This window comes from Vicugna pacos, chromosome 12 (assembly GCF_048564905.1).
Source record: "Vicugna pacos chromosome 12, VicPac4, whole genome shotgun sequence".
Classification (NCBI taxonomy): Eukaryota; Metazoa; Chordata; class Mammalia; order Artiodactyla; family Camelidae; genus Vicugna; species Vicugna pacos.
This window is the reverse complement of record NC_132998.1, coordinates 45,916,397-45,943,329: the sequence shown is the minus strand read 5'-3', so window position 1 is coordinate 45,943,329 and position 26,933 is coordinate 45,916,397. Positions and strand designations below refer to the sequence as shown.

At 35.9% G+C, this 26,933-nt stretch overlaps 1 protein-coding gene across 1 annotated transcript in view; it reads left to right on the top strand.

The window, feature by feature from the left end:
• Positions 1-26,933, top strand: part of PTPRQ (protein tyrosine phosphatase receptor type Q) — a 186,399-nt gene that overhangs the window by 27,786 nt on the left and 131,680 nt on the right. Inside the window, exons 11-18 of the mRNA XM_072973348.1 lie at positions 511-683; positions 9,470-9,650; positions 11,039-11,200; positions 11,306-11,485; positions 12,094-12,201; positions 12,344-12,625; positions 23,141-23,323; positions 23,685-23,786. Of these exons, the coding sequence (XP_072829449.1) occupies positions 511-683; positions 9,470-9,650; positions 11,039-11,200; positions 11,306-11,485; positions 12,094-12,201; positions 12,344-12,625; positions 23,141-23,323; positions 23,685-23,786 (1,371 nt within the window). The remainder of the gene's footprint in view (positions 1-510; positions 684-9,469; positions 9,651-11,038; positions 11,201-11,305; positions 11,486-12,093; positions 12,202-12,343; positions 12,626-23,140; positions 23,324-23,684; positions 23,787-26,933) is intronic.

Here is a 26,933-nt window from a genome sequence, read left to right as displayed (position 1 = left end):
AGTCACATAATTAATTTGTAAAGTCAGTAATCAGTCAACTTTTTAAATAATTTTATGTAATAAAATTAAACTAGCTTAACTGAATTTACTAACTACATGGAATTACATTCAAAGTGTTCTGGATATTTTTTTGTATGTTATGATTATTATAAAGCCTTCAAGATTTCTACTGGACATTAATTAATCATCCATAAACAACTTTCTCTGGGAATTTATTTTTGTTAATTTGTTTTGAACAAATGTTATGACATTTTGATTTGGGGAAATTATTCCACGCTATCCTATTTCTTATGTACATTTTCTTAGAACAATGTTTAGAAATTTAACTTTAAATATTTGTATACTTAAAGAATCTTATATATTTTTAATTATTAATAAATAAGTAAATTGTTTTGGTCTATTTTCTAATAGAAGTGCTTACATATCTTAAATCATGAACAAAGAATGTAGAGAATTTTAAAAATTTGAGAGTGTATTTTTAATTTTCCCTCTCCTTATTTTGTTTTTCAGTTCCTGGTGTGGTGTCTGGCTTACAGGTTGCAGAAGTAGAAGCCACTCAAATAAGGATTACTTGGAAGAAACCACAACAACCAAATGGAATTATTAACCAGTACCGAGTAAAAGTACTAGTTTCAGAGACAGGAGTAATTTTGGAAGATACTTTGCTCACAGGGAAAGATGAGGTACTGCACTTTAATTTTATAACTTGGTGAGCCCTTTCTACTTGGTTCTGGCCCAGATAACTTTGAAGATTTGCCACCAGAATATTTGACAAGCTTCAAATTTCAAGTGAAGTGAATTCAGGCATGTAGATAATCTATCTCAATCATATTTCATTTTTGGACATAGATTATTAGTTCAGTGCTATTATTCTTTTTCAGCATCTGAAAAATGTTAATTGAGTAATTCAGCAGGGTTAAAGTTACTTCCTTAAGTAATGGTTATTATGGTAATTAAGTTAATGAATTGTTTGGAAACTCTGGTTATGATTTAAATCCTCCTTCTAAGGCTGTGTTTGCAATTTTGAACAGTTGCCCAAGAAAGACACAGTGATTTTAGTTGCTGTTGTTGACAAATGATTTGTCCCATTTAGTCTTAGGAAGCCAAATTTCTCAAAGTGGCCTCATTTAAAAACAAACAAACAAAAAACCAATGCACATTTGATTAAAGAAATCAAGTAAGTAAGAGAGTTGAAGTCAGTTCAGAGATACAAGAGGACAATGTGTTTGCTTCTGTTCACCCTGAAAGTCTTTTCCTCCCCTTTGTTTCCATTTGAAAATACAAGCAGATTTTCCTCCATTGCCTTCATTCACCTCACCCAGCCAGCAGTTCATCTGTGAATTCTCTCTAAGATTCCAGACTAGTCATATCCAGATATTGGCAGCTCCCGGGGCACAAAAAAATAAACATACTTAGGACCAGTGAGTATGGCAATCACTGCACCTTGGAGGCACTACCTGATGGTTATTTAGCAGTTGGCTTCCTAATTTGGTCTTTTGGTCCAGAATCCCTGCTTCTTTTTAACTGTACTGTTAGTTTTCCCCACACAGTGGTCCATCTATTCCTAGCCCCAGCCTTCCTCTATTTCTGTCCCCTACCTAGAAGTTGACCTTATTATATGCTCAATGCACTCTGGCCACCCAGGAGTTCTTGCTTCAAGTTGTTTGACATCTCTGGCCCAGAGTTAAATTTTAATCCAATGCTGACTCCATTCCTTTGTGCAGAAGATGCTGAGTCATGCGTTCTCTGATACTTTAGTTGACAACTCGGGCAAAGGGCTTTGCAAGCTTAACCCTCTGCTCCTACTGAGAAGGCCTTAAATTAGTTATGTTGCTTTTCTAGGACTAGGTGACAGGTCTCCCACTTCTGCTAATGACATCTCTTGAATGGCCAGCCAAACCTGTTTTTTCTCTTGAAACTAAGAGATTCTAGAAATACTTCTTTGTGATTCTGCCTCTATATATATGCTCTGCAATCCCTGTGACATAGTAGAGAGAACATGAGTTTTGGTATTGTACCGATCTGGATTTATATTCTGATTTGGTTACTTACTGGGCTGTACAGCAGAGAGGTTGTGTGTGCAAACCTAGGGGACAGAATGCTTAGGTTTAAGCCTTGGTTTTGCTCTCACCGATGGTTTAACCTTGAGAAAGTAGGCCGACCTCTCTGAACTTCAGTTTCATCTCTAAGGTAGGGACTATAAGAGTCCCTGTAACACAGGGTGGTTAATGAGGATTTAATGGGTTAATGTGTATAAAGAGCTTAGAACTCTACCTGGCATATAGTAAGGCTCATGTTAAGTAATTGTGACCTTTTGCAAGGATGATCATGGCATTGGACCTTTCACCCTCCTTGGGACTCAATATTAATTTTCTTATCCTCGCTCAATAAAAGGAGACATTATACTCCTCTTTGTTTCTGTGATGATATCTTTCTTCATTACATCAGGTCCATTACTGATATTTCTACATCCCCACGTGATTGGTGTTTAAGTTGAACTTGCAGGAGGTTGATGTGAGGAGATACATATGGCAGAGGCTCAAATCGAAATGAACCAGGATCCTAGCCCTGGCTCTGCCCTTTCTAGGTCTGTGACCTAGCAAAGTCAACTTTTGGAGACTTAGTGCCCTCGTTTGTAAAGCAGAACTTATATATCCACCTCATACAGTGAGGAGTGAAGAGATAACAGGTAAAGCCTCTGTTTAGTGTGTTCATTTATGACCCTTTTTCTTGACCTTGGAGTAGGATCAGGACTCTTCCATTCATTATTTGGCTTCTCAAAGTGTGGCCTCTATATCCTGTCTCAAAAATTCTTTAAGTTCCTGAAATCTTATTAGAAGTAACTGATGACCTCATACGTGTCAGAAAAGTGGTTGTATATTTTTAACTGTCCTCATCTTCCCTGTCTCCTCCAAAATGCATCCCTCTGACTCCCGCCTTCCAGCTTTTGACACAACGATTTTCTCCCTAATACTTCCCCCACTTTGATTTACTGTAACTTTGCAAGATGTTGGCCTTGTGTGATGAAAAATGAAGAAAGTGAAAAGCCAGCTCTTATACAATATTCTAACTCCTTTATAAAGGTATTCCAGAGACTTACGTTTTCAGCCATCTCATTACACATTCTTTTGATGGCCTCACTGTTTGAACCACTGCATCGTATTTGTGTGACTCTTTTGGCCTGTTTTCCATAATGATTTTTCTCTCTGACACTCTGCATTCTCAATAACAACCATTTCTGGAGAGGTTCTGCCAGGGCTCATTGCATTTAAACTCATTTTCCCCCATAAAACCAAACAAAACAAGAATTTTGGTGGGGGTTAATAGTACTTGGTTCATGATCGGAAAGAGAAGATGAAGTTGGAATGAAGGACAGGCAGAGATCCTGGGACAGTGATGGAGACCTGTAACATCTCCCACAGGACACACAAGAAGAAAGTCTGCCCAGGCAATTAATAGTTTCATTGGTCAAGAACAAGACCTGGAGAGAGGCTGACTTAAAGCCCAGATACCAAATAACAGTCTTAGAATTCCCTAACCCCTTAGACTGGGCACACCACGCGGCTCTGATCTGGAGGTCATTGCCTAGGCATTTGGGAGGCGTCAATGGCATTTTTATGTGTTTGATGTCTCTCTTTTTGGATAGCCATTATCCTCTCTTCATGAGGGCTTGAAACTTTGGGGTTACCTCTGACTTTGACTGGCTACTGAAGCTAAGTATAATCAGTGTTAACACCAGTTGCTTCTGCCTCCAGAGCGTGACCTTCATACCTGTATATTTTATTACTGCGTCCTCACTGCACCTAAGGATTGCATAGTCTCTTGCCTGGACTATTTCCTTTAGCTTACTACTTCAGTTTTCCATTGTGCTATAACCATTTGCCACAAGCTTAAAACAACTCATATCTACTATCTCAGTTTCTGTGGGTCAGGAGTCCCAGTGCAATCAGGGGGCTTACTATGCTGTATTCTCACCTGGAGGTTTGACTGGGGAACAATCCACTTCCACGGTCACTCAGATTTTGAGCAGATTTAATTTCCTTTTGCCTGTAGAACCAAGGGCCCTAGATTCTTGCTGGCCTTTTGGCTAGAGGCTACCCTTAGCTCTAGCTCATAGAGATCTCCCACAGTTTCTTGCCGCAGGAACTTTCCCACCATGGCCATTTACTTCATCAAGCCAGCAAGCAGAGTCTATAGAATGCAATGTAATTATGGGGGTGGACTCCCATCCCTTTGCCTCATTCCATTGGTTAGATGCAAATCATAGTTCCCACCCAGAGGAAGGGGTTTATATGAAAGCATGAACAACAGGAGGTAGGGATGATGGGACACCCACATGAGAACCTATCCACTGCAGTTTCTGCACTGTTTTGTATTGGAATAATCCTTCCAGATTTAAGGATATTACTTAAAAATACATTAGAAAATTTAATATCAGAGTTTGAGGACCTTTATTTCAACTTCCAAACATATATGAATCTCATCTGTGACATGCTTAATAAATGATTGGGAATCCAGTCTCTGATAAAATATTTGATCAACTCTGACAATAGGATGTTTACTACCACAAAGGGGCTCCTATTCTATAAGCTTTAAGCCATTCTTCTCTTTTTTTTTTTTAGTTTTAATTTAATTTAATTTTTATTGAACTATAGTTGATTTACAATGTTGTGTTAGTTCCAGGTGTACAGCAAAGTGATTCAGTATGCATACATGTATATCTATTCTTTTTTAGATTCCTTTCCACTATAGGTTATTATAAGATGTTGGATATGATTCCCTGTGCTGTAAAGTAGATCCTTGTTGTTTATCTACTTTATACATAGTAGTTATACTTGTGATTCCCAAACTCCTAATCTATCTCTCCCCCCCCTTCCCCTTTGGTAATCATCGGTTTGTTTTCTGTATCTGTGAATCTATATTCTGTTTTATAAATATGTTCATTTTTATCATTTTTTAGATTCCACGTAAGTGATATTATATGATACTTGTCTTTCTCTGTCTGACTTCACTTAGTATGATAATCTCTAGGTCCATTCATGTTGCTGAAAATGGTATTTCATTCTTTTTATGGCTGAGTAATATTCCATTGTATATATATACACCACATTTTCTTGATCTATTTATCTGTCAGTGGACATTTAGGTTGCTTCTTTGTCTTTAAGCCATTCTTCTTTATGGTCTCATGGACATGCATTATCAGGTAGCTGTAAACTTCCAGATACTCTGATAGGTCCAGAACATACAGAGATGAATATGAAACTACCCTGATCTTTAACTATTTTAAACTGAAATATTTGTCCTTTAATGTTTGTCAGTTTGTCCCACCTGTCCTCTCTAGACCCATGCAGTAGATTGTAGTGACTTTGAGTTTGTGCTTTGCAATCAGGAAGATAGGTTCCAAGTCTACTTCTGCTATGACTAGTTTTGTGAGCTTGAACAGATGGCTGTAAAATGGAGGTAATAATATCTGTCCTTTGGGCTATAATGAAGTGATATCACATGGGTAAAAGTATTTAGCATCGTATATGACACATAGTAGCTTTAAATGTTAGTCTCTGCAGTAGTAATAACACTACACAATGATTTAATTTTTTAATCATTTGAAGATAATGGTCATGGTTTCCCTAAGGCTTAACATCCTCAGTTTCTCATCAGTCATGGTTTCCAGGTCCTTCATATTACTGATTACTCTCCTGTGTATATTTCCCAATTTGTCAATGAGCCTCTTTCTCTGCTGAACACAAAATTCCATACATAATTTGACTAGAGCCAAACTGAGCAGAACTATTTTTCCTTTGGTGTAAATTTTCCACTTTTATCATTGCAAATAATAAAATTAATTTCTTTGGGAAACTCATTTCACAGAGATGAAAATTTGAAAAACTCTAAAGTCAGCTCTCCATGGACTTCTCTCCAGTTGAATTTCACATTCAGATCTCATCCTGTACTTGGTTTTCTAATCAAACACTAAGACGTTTTCTCCCAAAAGACTCCATCTTGCTACATAGTGTTACAAATTTATAAGATTGATACATCTTTTTATCCAACATGTTTTTCAAGGGTGTCGAAGTTTGTCAGTGGTGAACATGAGAAGAAAATCAGCTAAATGCTTGGTCAGTTGCATCAGAATGAGGCCGAGATCAGGACTTGATAGTAGTTAAGGAGTACTTGAGACAAGTTTACTTTATTGAGCATTAGCAACATAAACAGAATCAAGCCTTAAGGATTTGTTACCCAGATAATGTGCAGAATGATACAGTATCCACTAGAACCTTTCTAAATATATTCTAATTGCAAGCTTCTTTTTACCACTACTAGATAATAGGACAAATCACATTATAGTTTATAATAAAACATAGAAGCATTTTGTAAGAATAAGTCACATTTTTCATTAATTCAGTTGAGTAGACTTCCAGTAAGTGGAAATTGATAGATATAATAGAGGTTTTTATGCAAAAAAAAATCACACTAGCTATAAGGAAGACTGTTACATGTAGAATCAGGTTGGTTTATTCAGGTGTATTAGGAACTTAACTCTGAAGACTGATAATTATTTCACATAAATTCCAAAGATTCCTGGGTAGCATTTGGGAGTCCTTTCATGTTGATAAATTGTGCCTTTCCCTAACAAAGTTATTCTCAACCAGGGCCAGTTTTGCTCCTTAGGAGACATTTGGCAATCTCTGGAGACATTTTTCATTGTCACTTCTGGGAAGTTGCTTCTAGTAGGTAGAACCAGGGATGCTACTAAACTTCCTACAATGCCCTAGACAATTCCCCATAACACGAAATTATCTAACACAGGATGTCAGTGGTGCTGAGGCTGAGAACACTGGACTCAGAGTCCAAAACTTTGGGGAGTTGTGACGGGCCCTTTTCCCTTCTCTTTCCCTCATTTCCACACATGCTTCTCTCAGCCCCTTCCCATTACTCTCTTAAGTTCCGATTCTTTACCGTGATTTTTGCTCTAAAGTTATTTTTTTCATCTTTTAAAATATTTAATACCTAATACTTTTTTTTAAAAAAAAAGAGGCAAAATGTGGTAACTATCCACAACATGGTACACTTGGTGATAATAACACTCTGGGGTTCTATAAAACCAGTGTTCAAGCTGCTTGAAGTTAGGGAGGTTCATTCCAGTGAATTTGGGAGAAATTCAGATAGTCAGAATTATTCAGGTCAACTCTTAGGCTGAAATAGCGGTTTGTCAACAGAGATGCTTAACGTAGTTAATTGATGGGATGCTATGGTTTAACTCTCAATAATTTATCCGAGATGAGTATAAAATACTGAGAGATTTAATGCAAAGTCACAGTTCAGGGGGAATTTCTCTGTACTACCATGTTTTACCTTCTACAGTTCTTTGTACACAGTACATTCTCAAAGGGTGACTGATTGATAGTGGAAACAGCTGTGTGGTTAAGGCACAAACTATTGACTGGAATACCAGAGCATCTCTGAATTATGTGTTTGTGATTCATGTCTTCTCTGATTTCTCTGTGGAGGCAGAGCTGAAGTATGCCTTGGCAGACAGAAGATCTTTAGTTTGTCCCATATAAAGTTCCCTATCCAGAAGGCTTCACCACAATATTTTATGATAAAGGTATTTTATAGGTATATCTCTGCTTAGTATCACAGTGCTTTTCTGGCTAACGATATAACAAGATTTAGATAATTTTATTTTATAACTATCATTTGGAGAACTGGAGATTAATGTGTATCTTTTCTTCATTTATTTTCTCAGAAAAGTTAGCATTTAAATGGCCTGTATTTGTGGCTAGTTGAATAAGTTAAACTGTCTTAAAATTTCTTGCCTTCCCAAGATTTTTCCTGAGCATCTACTATTTTTAAAAAATACTAATACTTTGTCAGTAAGGAATTAAAAACTTGTTTTTAGCTCTAGGAGTGAACACAACCCAAAAACATGTCAGATAATTAAAAGATGTACCAAAGTTTATAAATGAATAAAACCTGTATTATGAATTATAAGTTTTGAGGGCGCAAGAGGCTGAAATTGAGAAGGAATAGAATAGTTTTTTTTTTTAAAGGGTTCAGAGGTGAGTTTTGAAGCACTTGAAAAGGAAGTGACAAAAAGAGTAGTTCTTGCAACATTTTCTTTTTTCAAAACTCTTTACTTTTGGAAAAGTCTGAACAGATATAAAAGGAGAAAAAAGAGTATCATGAGCCCATGTTAACCCATGACCTGGATGGAATAATTATCAACATGCTGCTTTTCTTGCCTTCGCTGTCTGTCGCTGCTGCTGCTGATGCAGACATATTTTAAAATAAATTCCAGACTTCGTGTCATTTTGCTCTTACATGCCTAAGAATGGGTCCCCCAAAACATGGACATTTTAATTGATTCCATAATTCCATTACCACAATTGACAAAACTACTAATCTTGTCTTGGTATCATCTAAGTCCTCGACCATACTCACATTTCACTGAGTATCTTCAGAGCCTACGTTGGTAGGTATGTCCTACTTAGAATCAAGTCTACACATTGTATTCGGTTGTTAAGCCTGTTAAGGCAACATTTTCTTTGATTAATCTTTAGCCTTATCTCCAAGGTTGATGATCTACACAAATATCTAATATTATTTGGCCAAAACACCCTCTTCTCATTCTGTTGTGTGGAAAAGAAGAGAGTTTTCTTATTGTCCCAACATAAAACTCTACTGTATATATCTGTAATTTCCTGATGTTTTTAATAATTCTTTTTTTAATTAAATTTAAATTTTTAATTTATTTTTAATTTTTTAAGATTTTTATTTAATTTTTAAAAAAATTTTCTGATGTTTTGATTTCACTTTAGTATCTGCTACTTTGGTGAACGTCACATGTATAAAGCACATTTTGGCATCTAGGAACAATCAGTTACTTAAAATATTGCTTAGACCTATCCAGAGCCTTGGATAGGTCTGCCGTGAACCCTGTTAGAAAACAATTGCCATGCAGTTTTGATCATGTCTGTAATATCACTCAGTTAAACTATTATTACTGATATGTACCCAGTAGGCACTCAAGCTGCTCACTCCTGGTGTGCAAATAAGGACACATAGATAATGAAGCAAAACACATTTTAATAAGGCAGTATGCCTAGAACACTTACTTTTGAGGGTTGAGCAGTTAAAATATTTTAGCTGTGAAACCTTTGCATGAGGATGTGTAATGTTACCATAAAGAAACTAACTCAGGTCAGAAACAAATGTCTGCTTCTTCCCACAATATGGTATTGGACTCTTAAGATATGGAAGTGCTCACAGTGTGTTACAATGATGCAGGATTTTTAGTAGCGTTAGAATGAAATCTTAGAATGTAAAGGCAACAGTAGTCATGGAAATTATAATACTTTTTAAAAACGTGATTTCAAAATCACTGATTGTTGGAATTAGTGCTTGAGTGAAGCCATTATTAAGCATAACTGTCGCAAGCAGTCTTGTAAATATCTATTTTTAATTACAGTATATAAGTGACCCCCTGGCGCCAGAAGCTGTGAATATAGTAGAGTCAATGGCAGGATTATTTGAAGGTTCAGCAGAGATGTCTTCTGACCTGCACTTGCTTGCTTCAGTTACGTATAACAGTCACCCACATAGTAACTTCCCAGCGAGGAGTAGAGCTGATGGCCAGCCTTCAACAGTTGGTAGGTGCATTTTCCTTTTTTTTCCTGTGAAGCTTATTTAAACTACTAGTATTAGCCGGCACAGATATGAACCTTAGCTGGGAGTTCAACCCAGTTATTAATGGTCCATGAGATGGAGCCAGATTTTTTTTTTTCTTCTGTAACTGTTGGATAACCTCATGCAGCAAATGGAAATGCCACACAGGCAGGAGCTGGCCCCTCCTAACCCATCTGACCTTCCTCGGAGGGAAAGTAGCACCCTAGAGTCTGGCCAAGCTGCATAGACAATCAGTTGTTACAGTTGCCAAAGCAGGTGTGATGGGGAGGGATTAACATATCTTCAAATCATTTACAGGCCTCACACTCTCTGCGGCTTTTGACTAATAGGTTTTCAAATGTCACTGAAGGCAAATAGGTCAGAAAGTTACAACTCTAGCGCATGGGGTGATAAACAGGTGTAGGCGACCCCGACGACGTGGTGATGTCATTAGTGTGTGCACTTGCTCCTCAGGGTCAGTGGATCTTATGGTTTCTAAAAGGACAATGTCATATATAGAAAATTTAAAAATACTTGGTTAGAAGACACACATCTAAATGATCTCTCTGGTTTTTCTAAAAGGCTAAGTGAGAAGAATTTTTTTGTTGTTGCTTTTTCTCCGATTTGATATTTGTCCCATTCCAAATTAAAAGTAAGTGACATTATTTTCTTGATGGTAGAATTAGTCAGAAGTATCACATTACATTCAATATATGCTTATTTCATTTACTGGTCTGTTTTTCCTGTGCAAAGAAGACTGGGGCAACACTAAAAATTAAGAGGCCCATGATTTCTGCTACAGATGTTTTCTTAAATACTTAGTTTGGTCTAAATGCTAATCAACATTGTTGGAAGCACAAGTTCTAAGTAAATGAAAAAAAAACCCAACATTTTTTTGAAATCCTTATCTAGATATATTTATGTGACATTTACATAAGCATGCTTGCCTTAAATCATTAATGGGTTTAGCAAATGTATAGTGAATTTTGAGTTCACATAAAGTCTTATTTCTGTGATTTTCATAGTATAACCCAACATTGACTTACAATATTTCAATTTCATTTTTTGCCTAATTGTCTTTTCAGAAAAAAATTCCTAGCCCATCTTTTGTAGAAAGTGATGTTTTCTCAAAACACTCACCTCATGTTCTAGGATAGTTAATAACAACTAACAAAACTATATATGAGCACAAATGTTTATAGATACTGTTGGGATATATTCAGCATGTCTGTTATTAATTCTATATCTACCTTTTATATAAAGGATTACATGGAGACATTGGGAAATCTGGTTTAAGATTTTACTGTGTGGGTAAAAATAATTTTGATCATGAAGCCAAACATCTATTTTTTTTTAAACTAATTTCAAACAGGAACTGCAAGGAATCAGTACATCACGGATGTAGCAGCCGAACAGCTGTCTTACGTTATCAGGAAGCTTGTCCCTTTCACTGAGCACATGATTAGTGTATCTGCTTTCACCATCATGGGAGAAGGACCACCAACGGTTCTCCATGTTAGGACACATGAGCAAGGTAAGAGTGTATTTCATTCGAAACAATTACCAAATATTTATTGCTCTTGACCTTTGTAATCCTTTTTCTTTTCATTCATATTAATTGCTCGTTCTTCTTCTCAAGTGCCAAGCTCCATTCAAGTTATAAACTATAAAAATATTAGCTCTTCGTCTATTTTGTTATATTGGGATCCTCCAGAATATCCCAATGGAAAAATAACTCATTATACAATTTATGCAGTGGAACTGGATACAAACAGAGCATTCCAGATGACTACTTTAGACAACAGCTTTCTCATAACAGGTAGAACAAAGTTTTGTTTTGTTCTGTTTTAACATTCTTCTGATGGAAAATATACATCTCTCTATGCCTTAAACATTGCAGGATACATGTTGCATCATTCAGATTTTGTCGTGCTATGCTCCCATAGATGTCTTGAAAAATACTTGCAGAAATAACTTTATTAAATGTGTTTTTCTTTAACTGTATTTATCTGCTAAGAAATAAAATCATCAGACCACAAATATCTTAGGAATATATAGCTCAGGGAATTTTGTGCCTGGTACATCGAAATAACTCAGGAATGAAGGTTTGATTGATTGTATGTGACAATCAGCTGAAGTAGTTGAGCTGATGTGGTGTTTGTGCCAAATCAACTACATTCCTCCCAGTGTGCCAAAAATCAGTTTTCAGCCTCAGATTGTTGCCTTTATATTTTAGGAAAGAACTAAAACATCATCAACAGGGAAAGGCTCTCATCCCAAGGAAGCTGGGGAGATTGGGGTTATAAGGAGGCTGATGTGGAGAACCAGTCTCCCCAAGAAGTCATTTTCACTAGTCCTATGTTAGCCGGCACTGATCCAGGAGTGCTATTTTAAGGACTTTAAACAAATCGCCTGTTGTCCTTATAGGGTTAAAGAAATACACGAAATATAAAATGAGAGTGGCTGCCTCAACCAATGTTGGAGAAAGTTCTTTGTCTGAAGAAAATGACATCTTTGTGAGGACTCCAGAAGATGGTAAGAACGTCAGGTGCAATTTTAGTATCAAGAAGCAAGTGGTTTTGTGTGCTTACTGCCATCGACCTCATGCTGCCATTCGTGTCTCAAGCAGTCAGCACGAGAAAATACATACATTTAAAATTGTGCTTCCTTCTTCCAGAACCAGAATCATCCCCTCAAGACGTTGAAGTTACTGATGTTACTGCTAGTGAAATAAGTTTGAAGTGGTTACCACCTGAGAAACCCAATGGGGTTATTGTTGCCTATGAAGTACTCTGTAAAAATCTGGATACCTTATTTATGAAGAACACTTCAACCACAGATGTAATTTTAAGCGGCTTAAAACCTTACACCCTCTATAACATTTCCTTAAGATCGTATACCAGGGTTGGTCACGGCAATCAGTTGTCTTCTTTACTCTCCGTAAGGACTTCTGAGACTGGTAAGTTTTTGTTTATTTGTTTAATATATATTGATGAAATGTACACAGTGGACATTTGTCACCTTGTTTGTATTTTACATAATCTAGAATCTCTCATTATTCTGTTTCATATAATCCAGGAATTTCTATGCTTTCCCTGGTAACATGTGGGAAAAGACTTGCTGTGCAAATTTTTAAAGTCTGATTTATCTATAAGGAAACTCTAAAATAAACCAGTGTCTTTATTTTTCTGTTGATTCATCGTTAGTGTAAAGAAATGCTACAGATTTTTGAACGTTAATTTTGTAACCTGCTACCTTGCTGAATTCTTCAATCAGCTCTAGCAGTTTTTGTGTGGACCTTTTGGGGTTTTCTATATATAGTAACATGTCGTCGGTGTATAGTGACACTTTTACCTCTTCTTTTCCAATTTGGACCCCTTTTATTTCTCTCTCTTGCCTGATTGCTGTGGCTAGGACTTCCAGGACTATGTTGAATAGGAGTGGTGATAGTGGGCATCCTTGTCTTGTCCCAGATTTTAGTGGGAAGCTTTTGAGTTTTTCACCGTTGAGAACTATGCTGGCTGTAGGTTTGTCATATATAGCTTTTATTATGTTGAGATATGTTCCCTCTATACCCACTTTGGTGAGAGTTTTTATCATAAATGGGTGTTGAATTTTATCAAATGCTTTTTCTGCATCGATTGAGATGATCATGTGGTTTTTGTCCTTTCTCTTGATGATGTGATGTATTACACTGATTGATTTGCATATGTTGAACCACCCTTGTGTCCCTGGGATGAACCCCACTTGGTCATGATGTATAATCTTTTTTATGTGTTGTTGGATTCTATTTGCTAATATTTTGGTGAGGATTTTGGCATCTATGTTCATCAGTGATATTGGTCTATAATTCTATTTTTGTAGTGTCTTTGCCTGGTTTTGGTATCAGGGTGATGGTGGCTTCATAGAATGAGTTTGGGAGTATTCCCTCCTTTTCAATCATCTGGAAGAGTTTGAGAAGGACTGGTATGAGTTCTTCTTTGTATGTTTGGTAGAATTCCCTGGTGAAGCCGTCCGGTCCTGGACTTTTATTTGTAGGGAGGTTTTTAATTGCTATTTCTATTTCCTTTCTAGTGATCGGATTGGATTGTTCAGTTCAATTGTTCAGTTTCTTCTTGATTCAGTCTTGGTGGACAGTATGTTATTTTTTCAAATGAAATACCTTGAGAAATCAAAGGTCCTTTCAGTGTACTTCTAAATTTGGGGTTGGATAACTACTTCCTTTCAAAATAGGTAAAAGCAGAGACATACTCATAAGAACAGATTCCTATAGTATATATGATCCATATACATTCTCTATACATCCATATACATCTATCTATATAGATGTATCTACATTTATACAAATATATGTACAGACAGACATGTGTTGATGTGTACAGATATGTATCTATAGATAGATGTATGTAGGCTATGTATGCAAATTCTATACATATGTGTACATATGCGGGTGTGTACACACACACACACACACACACACACATATTCCTGAGATGTGTTTATAGATAGAGGTGCAGAGTCGGAACACAGAAATAGCATGCCTGGGGGAGCCGTATAGAGGAGGCAACATTTGACCTGAATATTAAGGAGTTGGTGGAATGGACATTGTAGAGGTTGTTGGGTGGGCAGGGGATATATCTCATATAAAATAAACAATGCAAGCAAGGAATTAGTGCGTTTCAGTGATGCAGGAGCAAAGCGAGACATTTGCCTGATGATCTTAGTGAATTGTTTATATTACGCTTATAATCATGCATTGGAGCATCACTTCTGGGCCAACTCTACAGTGTATGCCTAGAATTAAAAAGTAAATGCAAAGTTACTGTTTTATCCATACATTTAAAAAAATAAATATTTATTGACTAGCTACTGGCTGAAGCACATTGAGTTGCTATTCCTATATGTCATAGTTGGCCAAATATGAGCAATTTCTTATAGTTCATCCAGATGCTATATGTGAGGCCCTGTCCCTGACCTTGAGGATTTAGGAATCTAATACAGCAGGTTACCTTTAAGCAAAAGTATCCTCTTGAGATTGGTCACAGAAATTAATAAAATGAGAACACATGAGAGTGACCATAGCAAATGCAATAGTTGTAATTACAGGAATAAGACAGTAATGAAAAGAGCATTTTTTTGTCATCCTGAGTTATCAATTATTGTGTAATTTAATTGATATTATATATATTGGCATGCTTCATGGATTTTGTAAATACTGTACTGGAAATAAGTATTTTTGAGAATAACATGTACCCTAATGAGTTTTATTTTACACTGTGTCAGGGAAAGAAACAAGCATATTCTAAGTACCTGCAACATACCATGGGCTCTGCTATTGGCTTTCACAAAAACTGCCTTTTAAATTTTAGAATAAAGCAATTATCTTCATTGCTAATGAAGAATTGAGGTCTGAGAAATTCATCCTTTCAGCAAACAGTCGACAAATAATTTACAGTATAGCAGTCCTTACGGGGCTTTATTAGCACTGTAAAAGATGATGAATTTCCACCCTCTTAAAGTTGATATTAATCACTGGATGTTTAATTGCTGAAGGTCTCCCAGCTGGTAAGTGATGAAGCTGGAATTGGAACCCAAATCCATCTGACCATAATGCCCATTACCTTTCACAATACATGCCCTTTTGGAAGCCATCAATGAAGCTAGTAAAATAGATCTAGGATCTTTGTGTTCATTGTTGCAGTGATATTTTGCAGTTAGGGCTTGGCAAGTTATGAGGAAGGAAAGTAAGAACTTTCAAACAGCCTGTTGTGCCGTTAAACAGTCACCATATTCATGGGTGCTTATTAAACACTACACTTCGTAAATGGTCACAGCATCAAGAACACCTTAATTTAATGATTATTTTTAAAACAATCTTTTTTTGCTAATTATTACATGCAATCTTTTCCTTAGTCTTGAAAAACTGAATTTAATTTTCATTTTCTTATTTGTTGTATGACCTTAATTCTAAGGCAAGGATAAAATATATATGCATGTATATATATATAATACATGTATAGATATAAATATGAGACTTTAACCTGAAATCTAATTCAAAAGGAGAATTTTAGTTTTGGAAGGGGTCTTAGAAGATGCACAGAACCTTTTATTTTATATAATATGAGGAAACTTAGGAATATTTGAGTAAAATGATTCAAAAATCATAGTAGGTGAGAAGTAATGTTGAGACTTGAAGGTAAACCTGTCCCTCCCATCTCAGGGCTCCTGGTGTAGCAAGAAAAGTAAGAAGAAAGAGAAACAACTTATTCTAGGGCTCACTAGCCCACCCATGTGGGTGGTATAACTGGGTCATTTTGACGTTAGATTCTTCAGAAGCAAAAGAGGCCTAACAATAGGGCATAGGGTTCAACGTCCAAATGCCTAATTTCCAGCTCTCTGTTCTAAGTTTGTGTACTCTTGAGATCTGTGAATCCTCTGTCTGGATAGACATAGTGGGCAACCCATTAGTGACTTTTCCTAGGTCATGTTTGCTACTCTTGAGCCACCAATTTTAGTTATTTTTGCAAAAAAAGGAAGCGAGAATTTTAAGTAGAGTCTCAAGGTGTCATTTGAAGCAGGGTGTGCTCAGAAGCAACTGTCTGTTCCCGGGACTCAATATTCTTATTAAATACAATAAGTACATCCTCTACTCTTACTGTAAAAAGCAAGATCCCACTCTTTAATATTGTTTCATGAGAAATTGAGAGATATGCTTACTCCACGAGTTAATGCTGCTAATTAACTAATAGTATATTATTTGTTCAAGTGTTTTATCTTGATTGAGGAATTACAGTTTACTAATGCTTGGAAGTAAAATACTCTTGTGTACAAGCAGGAAAGATCAATACAAGATTGATTTCCTGTATGTGTGTGTGTGTGTGTGTGAATTGAATGTCTGTGTCTGTGTGTGTTTGTGTGTGTTAAGTACAGAATGTTCATTTGACAAACTTGAGATTAGTTTATATTTTCTCATACTTAGGACACAGTAACCACATAAAGAACTTTAAGTTCCCATACAAATTACCCTTTGACAATCTATATTTGTGTATTTTCTTTCCTTTCTAAGATACAATTTTCTTTACAGCAAGCCTTTAACCAAATGCCTGAATAAGTCTGATTTGGGGTAACAACCACTAGTGGATAGTAACTTAGATGTTGATCAAAACTTTGTGCAGGACTGTATACATTTATTCATATTAATAGATGGCATTTCTTATTTTCTCTATGTAACATTTAAACTATATGTGCCAAACAACAATCTTTTGGCATATTCAAGGTAACTTCCTGCTTTCTATTTTAGGATCATCATGAACTGATTTATTTCTTATTTTTAGTTTTTAATAGATCCAGTTTGTTCCAACTGATTATAAGAATTACTTTTTATTCATGAGTTTTCTATTTTACACAGCGTCATGCTGTGTAAACGTCATGCTGTTTCAGAAAACTCTAAGTGCGTCATTACTCTGCAAAATCACTAAGTCATTAAATGTGTCTTGCTGTACTTTCCCTGAAGATTCAACGCTGGTTATCCCCTAAGGATAAATGAATAAAAATGTCAAGGATATTAGCCTGGGGTCAGGGATGCATATTTATATCCTTACTACTAGTGGTAGGCAGGCAACTCCGGAGAGATGACTTAGCAAATTCCAAGGAGCATTTTTCAAAATCAGAAGTTATACTGAGTTATAAAATTCAAGCATAGCATCGTCGCCAATCCCTTTTCCTCCCTGCAGTTAAAGAGCTGTTCAATGCAGTCTTACTGATTTTCCTTTGCTATAAATTTTTCTTGCTTTAAATATATGCTGTATCATTTGTGTGTATTTCTTGATTCACTGAACAGATTTTTTATGGATTCCATATAACGTGCCACCACTGAACTAGGCGCTGTAGTTAGAGCAGTAAATAAGACAAAATTTCTACCTTCCTAGAACTCAGCATTCTAGAAGGGTCACAGAAAATAAACCAGTAGGCAAATAATATAGATGATTTTTAGTACTGGTAAATTCCTTGAAGAAAAAAATATCAGGGAAAAGACAAGAGAGAGTTATAGAATAGTGAGCAGGCCATTTGAGATAGAAGACTGAGAAAGGTGTACCCGAGGAGGTTATATTTGCCTAGAGATATTATTAGTGTATGAGATTTAATTAGATGAGGCTAAGGAAGAAAAGTGTTCCAGAAGGAGGCATAGCCATTACCAAGTTTCTGAGGTAGGAAGGCACTTTATGTGTTTGAGGAAGAGCAGAACATTTCAGTCATGGGAACACTATGCGTTATGGGGATAGAATTAGCAGATGAGCAGGGAGAGAGATGGGCAGAGGTAGACCAGGCAGATTCTTGAGTGCCATACTAAGAAGTTTGGTGTTTAATTTTTATGTGAAGCTAATTGGAGAATTATGAGACAAGAACATGATACGATTTGCAATTTTAGAAGATTGCTGCTGAATATATTGGATGTGAGAATAAAGAGAAAACACCAAGAGTATCTTTTAGGTTTTTGGTCTGAGTATCTTGGTGAAGGAGGTACCATTTGCTGAGATGAAGTCTGGGGAAGAGAGCAGTTTGGAGGAAATTCAGAAGTTCTGTTTTCAATGTATTTGAAATATCCAAGTGCCTGCTATGAAGGCAATTGGACTCATAAGTTTAAAACTCAGGGGAAGGATCCAGGATTCAATATACAATTTGGAGGCATCTTCATGTCTCTGGTACTCAAAGTTAAGGGATGAGATAAAGTCACATCAGGATGAGTAAAGATAGAGGTGAAGGAAGCATACAACTGTGTCCTCAGACAGAATGATCTGTCAAATTTGGAAAGTCTAAGAGGAACCAGTTAAAGACTAAGCAGGGGCAGCCAATGAAGTAGGAGGAAAATCAGGAGAAGATCATGTCTTGGAAGTCAAATGAATAAATAATTTAAAGTAGAAGCTATTTATTTGCTATGTCAAACGCTGCTGAGAGTGAAGTAAGATGAGGGTATGCAACTGATGAGTGGTTTGGCAAGATGCGATCACTGACAACTCCATGACAGTAGGTTTCATGGTTAAAAATGGGAGGAAAATGCCACACTGAAGCGGGGCTAAGACAGCATGATAGGTAAGAAAGTGGTGAAAATGAATACAGGCAAATTTTGAGGAATGTTATTATAGAGCTGAGGAAAGAATGGAGCAATAGCTGATGTGTGTCCACATGTATGCAATGCATACAGTGATAGAAATAATTCAGTGAAGAGAGAAAAACTGAAACTACAACAGAGGAAGGAACTTCAGGTCGAAATTCTGACTCAGTGGATTCAGTGGACTCCAGCGCAGAGGTAGAGGACTAGGTTTCAGAGGAGTAAGAAGAGAAGGCAGTTAAAGGAAGATGGGCGGTAGGAAGGTATGTGGTCCTCTTCTGAGTGCTTTTATTTTCTCAGTGAAATGAGAAGCGAGTTTATCAGCTTTGAATGAGGAGAGGGAGGGGATATCGGATGTTTGTGAAGAGAGAAGATGGTGAAAACATACGTAACAAGAGTAGGAGACGGAATTCACTAAAAAAAATATATATATATATATATATATATATATAGGCTGCCAAGCAGTGAAAAGGATTGATTTGAGATTTGAGGTTATAAATTAAAGTGAGGCTAGTCATCATGGAGTGGTATTTTATTCAGACATTTTCAGCTGTTAACGTGGCAGATGTAGAACTAACATACTGAGTTTGGTTTGACCTAAATTGGAGTTTTGCCAGAAAAGTGAGCTAGAAGGAGTTGATGGAGATTGCTGGGAAGTGGTTTTAGTGACAGACTGTGGACTCTGACCTGAGTAAGTGGGGAGATGAGGATATAAGGAAGGTGATGGACAGTGAACGTTTGATGAGGGTCAAAGAATTGTTGGACTATTGGTACAAGAGCTGAAAAGATAGGAGGTGGTTGCCAAAGAGAGAAGTCCTGGCAGCTGTTGGTAATGGCAAGGTCTCAGGTGTGGCCATGGAAACTAGTGGTTAAAGTGAAGTAGAAGGAAAGATTACTGAAATTATGGAGACCAAGGAATGCAGAGTCCAGGGAACTAGACAGATCATTTCCATTGATGTTGACATCTCTGAGTGATAGAGGAAGCCAGTCATCCAGGTGATAAAATGTTTAAGATGTTTGGGGAAGTGGCAGGGTATCCCTAGATGATTGTCTTAAGGAGGGGTACCACCTAGAGCTTCTTCAGAAAGAAAGGAGAGATCTCACTATGGCAAAGAGAAACAACAAATACAGCTACTTGACTTGTAGGCCTTATGGTTATAGGGATTATGGGAGAAAAACAAATGGCTACCTTTTATCTAAGAGTGTTAAGATGTAGTGTTCTCCGTCAGGTCTGAGATTTCACTTAGAGCCAGAAGGTTGGGGAAGCTTCCAGAGTAGCTGGGGAGGATTTTTCCTCCTGTAATGGGTTGGCTTGGGAAGATACTAGAGAAGATTCTGAGTGTTTGGAGGAGGGATAGTAGGATTATATTGCTCTATAAAGCTAGGTATTGAATTACAATTCTTCCAGAGCTTTAGAAATAACATTCTTATGTCAGTTTTTCCTATTAAGTCTGCCTTAGATAGAATACACTCTGTAGCAGTTAACAATGAGGGCTTGGAGACACTGCATCTACACTTTCAAAGCTTCTGGATTTTCTCTACTTTACTAAATTTATTAGTAGCATTGTTTATATCCATTGTATTTAGAATATCAAAAAGGTTCACTTCTTTCAAAAGAAAAGAACTTACAGCATGATCCTATAATGGCAATAATATGTACATATTTAGTTTATATTGTTTAACCCCCAAATTAGCCATTATTGTTATTGTTCTAGAAAGGCACATCCAACTGTGATCTTTCATCTCCAGGGAGTATTTTTCTGCTTAAAGTACATTGCTTATAATTTCATCTTTTGAGCCCGCATTGATGGCTAGCTCTCTGTTTTTGATTAGATTTGTTTTTATTTTGCTCTTGTTAATTTTTTCTGGGTGTAGAATTCCAGAAGTTTTTCAATTGATGCCACTTTTCCATCTGATTATCATTCCTGTGTAGATGTTCTATTTTATTTCTGGTGCTGTTAAGATCTCCTCTTTGATATTCTGTATTTTTACAATGATGTGTCTAAATTTTTTGAATTCTGCTTGAGATTTATTGGCATTCTTTGTTCTGAAGCTTGATATCTTTCAGTAATTTTGATCAGTCTAGGCCATTATACCTTTAAACATTTCTTCCTCATTTTCTCTATTATCTTAGCCCCCTCAGTATATCCTTTATTTCTCTTAACTGCCATCTTGTATTTTCTATATTTTCTTTCTCTGAGTTACATTTTTGATAATTCATACAATACTACCATCTTTTTCACTAAATTATTTTCTATCTACCTAATCTGCTTTTTTATACATCAAGAGAATTTTACCTTCGGGTTTTTTTTTTTTTTAATTCTGTTCCTGAAGTCCTGTTTGGTTCTTTTTCAAGCTTGTTTGATTATGTGTGTTATTTATTATTATCTAAAGAATTATTTGCTTATATTTTCAAGTGTTTGATTTCTTGAACTATGTTAAACATTTGTATTTTTATTCTTTGATAATTACAGTATCTGAAGTCTGGCTGGTGTGTGTGTGTGTGTTTCTGTTCTTCTTTGTTGGCTTTAACCATTGGTGCCTGATTTGCTTGTGTGTTTTGTGATTTTTATCAGTGAGCTCATATTCCTTGAAACTTTATCTGTGGGAAATTTATGTGACCTGAGTTGAAGTTGAGTTTCTTCAGAGAGGATGCATGTTTGCTTCTGCTAGTTGTTTTGAGTAATGGCAATTCAGGATTATAGATTCATTTTAATTTAAATTCTGAAGTAGAGGTCTTTTCAGGCCATATAGCTGCTGTGGATTTGGGCCACGCATGCTCATAGGGATAGACTTGCAGTTTCAAAAATGCATAATTTTTCTTTATATTCTACCTCTTCATCCAGAGGAGTGTCAGGAGGAAAAATGTTATTTTTCTGTCCTTTTTTGCATAGTGGGTTTATTTCTCATTCCCTATTCCCCGAGAGTGAATGTACCACATTGCACAACTCATGCTGAATTCTACGGCACTCTGCAGAGTTGGCCTATATTATAGCCCTGGTTGAAATTGCATTCTTTTGGGGTTTCAACTCTTTATGCCGGAATATCTTTTATTCTTCTACTGGCCCAAGGCTTTCTCTTCTTTTCTGGTACCCCACACAGCTGTGAATGGAGAGACTCAAAGTCACCAGGATTGGCCAGTACCCTCCAAGCCAGAGCACCCTTTAGTACAGTTTCCATGTCAGGATTCCTGTTTTTACTTTTTTGTTTGTTTGTTTGTTTTATTTTGTTGGGGTTTTTTTGCTTTTGTTTTTGACTACCACAGATTTCTAACTTCATGTTATCTCTGTAATTCCTTAAAAGAAAATGCTAATTTTATGCAGAGTTTTCTTACTTTCATCGTGATAGTCATTCAACTTAGGGTGGCTATTCCAATATTTTGCCAGAATTGGAATCCCACATTTAGCATTAATATTTGAATATATAAAGAGAATCATTTATGACTGTTACATTCCATACAGTAAGAACATTAGTAAATACAGAAAACTAGTGTTTTATTTATTGATCCCCTGTATCCACAGGAGACCGTTTTGTTACTAGGTCATTATATGCAGCCTTATATCTAGGAGAGGATCTTTGTCTTGTCATAGATCTTGTTATCAAAACTAATTTATTAACCATTTGTATTTTATTATTATTATTGGTGAAAGGCAGGCTTTTTAAAGTGTTTTTCAATCCTCTTTCTTGTAAAGTCAGCCCTTTGTATCTGGGGGCCCTGTATCCACAGACTCAACCAACTGTGGATAAAAAACATTCAGAAAAAAAAATTGCAGAAAGTTTCAAAAAACAGTACTTGAATTTGCTACATGCTAACAGGCAACTATTTACAGAGCATTTACATTGTATTTACAGTGATTTATGTAGCATTTACATTGTGTTAGGTATTATAAGTGATCTAGAGGTGATACAAAGTGTACAGGAGGATGTCCGTAGGTTATATGCAAATACGGTGTCATTTTATAGAAGGAACTTGAGCATCCTCAAATTTTGGTACTCCTGGAGGAGTAGGGGTGAGGGTCCTGGAACCAATTCCTGCGGACACCAAGGCACCACTGTGTCTGCATGTTCTGCAATGTAAGACAGTTTAATAGTCTCAAGTATTTTAATAAAAAATAACATCCTATAAACGTTATTCTGTAGAGTCAGAACAATAATAATTTTCTTTGAGATGACATTATTCTTATAAAGTTAAGTGCTATAATTTACCTGCATTTTACTGCATCTAGGATGTTTATTATAATCACACTCTAGTGAATGAACATTCATATATACGTATCCTAGTCCACTGTGGTGAAAACTTCAACACAGAATATATTATTAGAATGGAATTATTTTATGCATGCATATTTTTGGGTTTTTTTTCAGTGCCTGATAGTCCACCAGAAAATATTACTTACAAAAATATTTCCTCTGGAGGGATTGAGCTATCATTCCTTCCCCCAAAGAGTCCCAATGGAATTATACAAAAATATACAATTTATCTCAAGAAAGGTGATGGAAATGAGGAAAGAACTATAAATACAACTTCTTTGACTCAGAGCATTACAGGTAAAAAAATAAATAATGCTAGCTATTTACATTTATATTGACAGAGTGGCCACAATATATTTGCTTATTGTTATATCATAAATGGTGTGATTAGTTTTATGTGGGGTATGATGATTCTGGCTTTTTGGTTAAATAAGCTAGGAGTTTATGGCAGGTCGCATGAAAGAATATTCTAGGTCAGTCCTTTTCCACATGATTCTGTATCATTTTGTCTTCAAAATAGGAGTTACAATTCCAAGAACTACGTTTCATTTAGTTCTTACTTTCGGAAGATTGTTAAGAGGCATTTCATAATTTGCCTCTTGCCTATTGTTAAAAGATATTTTGTAAGTCTTAACTTACCTATTTTATTTCTGTTTAGGACTGAAGAAGTATACCCAATATATGATTGAGGTGTCAGCCAGTACCGTCGAAGGCGAAGGAGTTCGGAGTGCACCTTTAAGTGTGCTGACTGAAGAAGATGGTAATTACAGCACTTGATGCTGGTTTATTTCATATCCATCACATTTCAGAAAACATGTATATGCAGTGAAGATACAACGTCAGAATTCTCCTAGCTGGGGTAGCCGTTGTGTGCCACACCAACATTGTATAGAGATTTCATTGTCATGGCGTGTAAGAAGCTTGCAGAGTCAGATTTATGTTCAGTAAAATCAGATATAAAATGCTTTTTAAAATTCTGAAGTCATCTGTGCTGTGTAAAAAAAAACAGTAATTTTTTTTTCCATGGGAATTTTTAAGGCTAAAATTTGGGTTTGAATAGTGTGAGCATCAATCGGTGTATTTTGACTGTGTTTTTCAACTTTCACGTTCATTAGAATAGACATGTATGTAAATTTTATAGTAGATTCTCTTACGTTAACCTACAGCAGTTTTTATTGTTACTAGAATTATCTTGCTAATGTGTTCAGGCTGTTTTCCAGGTTTATCTACCTAAGTTGCCAAGATGCTATGCCCGAATGTTCGTAGCCTTCATATTGAGTATTTAAGCATACCTTTTCCTAACCTGAATGAAATTATCTTTACTACTAAGGTCATTTTCCAATGCTGCCTCACCAAGTTATAGGCATACATCATGCTAAGAAAATTACTTTTGAAGGATATATTTGGGGTTTGGATTTGCATTTTGTTTTGTATATTGTGTATTTTGAGAATGTTATTTATTTTTCTTCCTGTTAAAGTGCCGTTGCCATGATGAGCGGGTCTGGATGTGTCACATGTTTGTAGGGTATCTTTTGCGTCCTCTCTTTCAAGTTCCCTCATCTTCATGCTAAGCTGCACCCTGTGGATGTTCTGATTCTAGTCATTCACCAGGACAAAATGTGCATTTCATAATTCTAGAAGAAGAGGACTTTTCTCTGCAGTGCTCTTATTTTATTCAAAGTAATGAAGTCCTCAGAACCCTCTTCTCCCATTTCAGATCCCTCCCTGGCTTCCCTTCCACCAGGTTACTTCACCAGAGTATCCTGGTCAGGTGCTCTACCAGGGTTCTAAACTGATGGCTTAGTTTCTACTCCCAGTTCTAGAAACTTAGAACCAGTCACCCAAGTTTCTAAGTCTTCTCATGGCTAGTCTTCCTTAGTTATTGCCTCTACTCAATATGTTGTTTCTCCATCAAAACTTACCTTTCCAAATTTTTATTTTTCCATAGTTAGATTTTTCTTGCTCTCAAAGTGAAAAATTAACCCAATATATAAATTTTCCCAATGATACAATGGTTAAAGTTGAGCGAAGAAGGTTAGCTCTCCTTTCTGTCTTAGATGATGTCTAAGAAAGATAAATTAAGTCATTTTAGCAATGTCCTTATGGACATAGTACCCATTTCTCTATTTCTAATCTAATTAAATAGTCCCTATGGTAAGAATTCAAGGTCTTATATGAGAGGAACCTAGCCCAGTAGTGAAAATACATTTTGAGGAGGCAGAGTTTTGTTTGTTTGTTTGTTTTTACCACTCGAGTCAAGTCAATTGTTTCAAATTATACTATACGTCCAAACTGTTAAAAATACAGTCACGGTAAACTTCCATCTAAGTCCTTGGTCTTATTGCTAAGGAACAGGGTAAAGAACAAGACTCCCTTATAGAAAAATTACAGCAAATCGAGAATTTGAATAAAAGCTTGAGATAATTTCCTTTGTTAGGTATTAGGAGTTTCTTGCCGTCGTAGAGCTTGAAGTTCAGTAGAAGAGATCTAAATTTGACAAATGTGTAGATAAATAATTTTTACAATTCTAATTACTGGTATAAGTGTTCACCAGAACAGAAAAGGAACTTCAGCTACTCTGAGATATCCAGGAAAGTATGGCTGAGGAAGTTATGGTTAAGCTGTGACCTCTGAAGGAAGATGAGTAGAATGGGGTGAGGGATAGGAACGGGTAGGAGGCAGTCAGAGCCTTGTGAAGACCCTTCTCGTCTGTCTCATACATTCTGTCATGTTGAATTGGATAGACTGCGAAAGACACTGCATTTAATTATTCTGTTTTTCCAATTTCATTTTAAAAATTGCATTTCTGAATATAAATGGTATTTTAACAAATGTTAAAAATGTTTGAAAAATGTTTATCTGCAATGGTAGATATGAGTGTTTTATTTTGAAAGGCGTGTTAACTGCATTTATTTAGCAATAAAGTTTTACATAAAATAAAATACCCAAGGATATGCTGAAGATTAAATATAAAACACCAAGAACTATTTGCTGTTCCACATAAACATGTTAAAGCATATTATAAAACAGAAGTGCTTAGTTACGTGTTCTATATCAGCGCTGGTTTTGATTAAAATCCTTTTCTCTGATTAAAAATGAAAGTTAAGTTTTGCACTGATATTCAGAAAAATATTATAGGTTTTTGTCTTGACAATGAGAGTTCTCAGTTAGAGATAATTCATATCTTGGGAAACAGACATCTCCAAATGACATATGGAATCTTGTGATAATCAATATTTGATAGCATTTTTATTGTAGTGCCAGTGAGAAAGCCAGCTGAAAACACAAACACAGCTGTCACCATTATTCCATAGAACTCAACTCATAAAGCTTTTCTCTGCTCAATAAACTCCTTTTTTGAAAAAATTATCATCACCAAGATAATGAAAACACACATGTGTGTGTACACACACACTAGTTGAGGTTATTCTGAAAATCAGAAAGAAAATGTAATAATTCAGGCATGATTTTCTCCAGATTATTGGAAAAAGTGATCTGCACATATACTAATCTGTAAATTTACATTTTTCAAAGATCTGAACAAATTCTTCAAATTTCTATTAGCTATGAGTTCACTTTCCATGTATAACTAAGTGATCAAAATTTTAGTAATTTATACCTTTTACATGCAAAAACGTGTATTAATATTCTAAGACATTACTATGCTGGTACAGAGCAGTTGGGAAATGTCTTTCTAACGTTTTATTGAAATGGAAGCATAAACTTGGCTAATTAGTTTCAATAATTTTTCTTAGTATTTATTCCTTGTAGAATGGCTAAAATATTTGAATTTTTAAACTATTATAGCACAATTAGAAGTAGACCCTAAAATGTCTATATTCTTACTTGCTATAATGGCATTTCCTTTTGTAAATCATTCAGTTTTAAAGAATCAGTGAAAAGATTT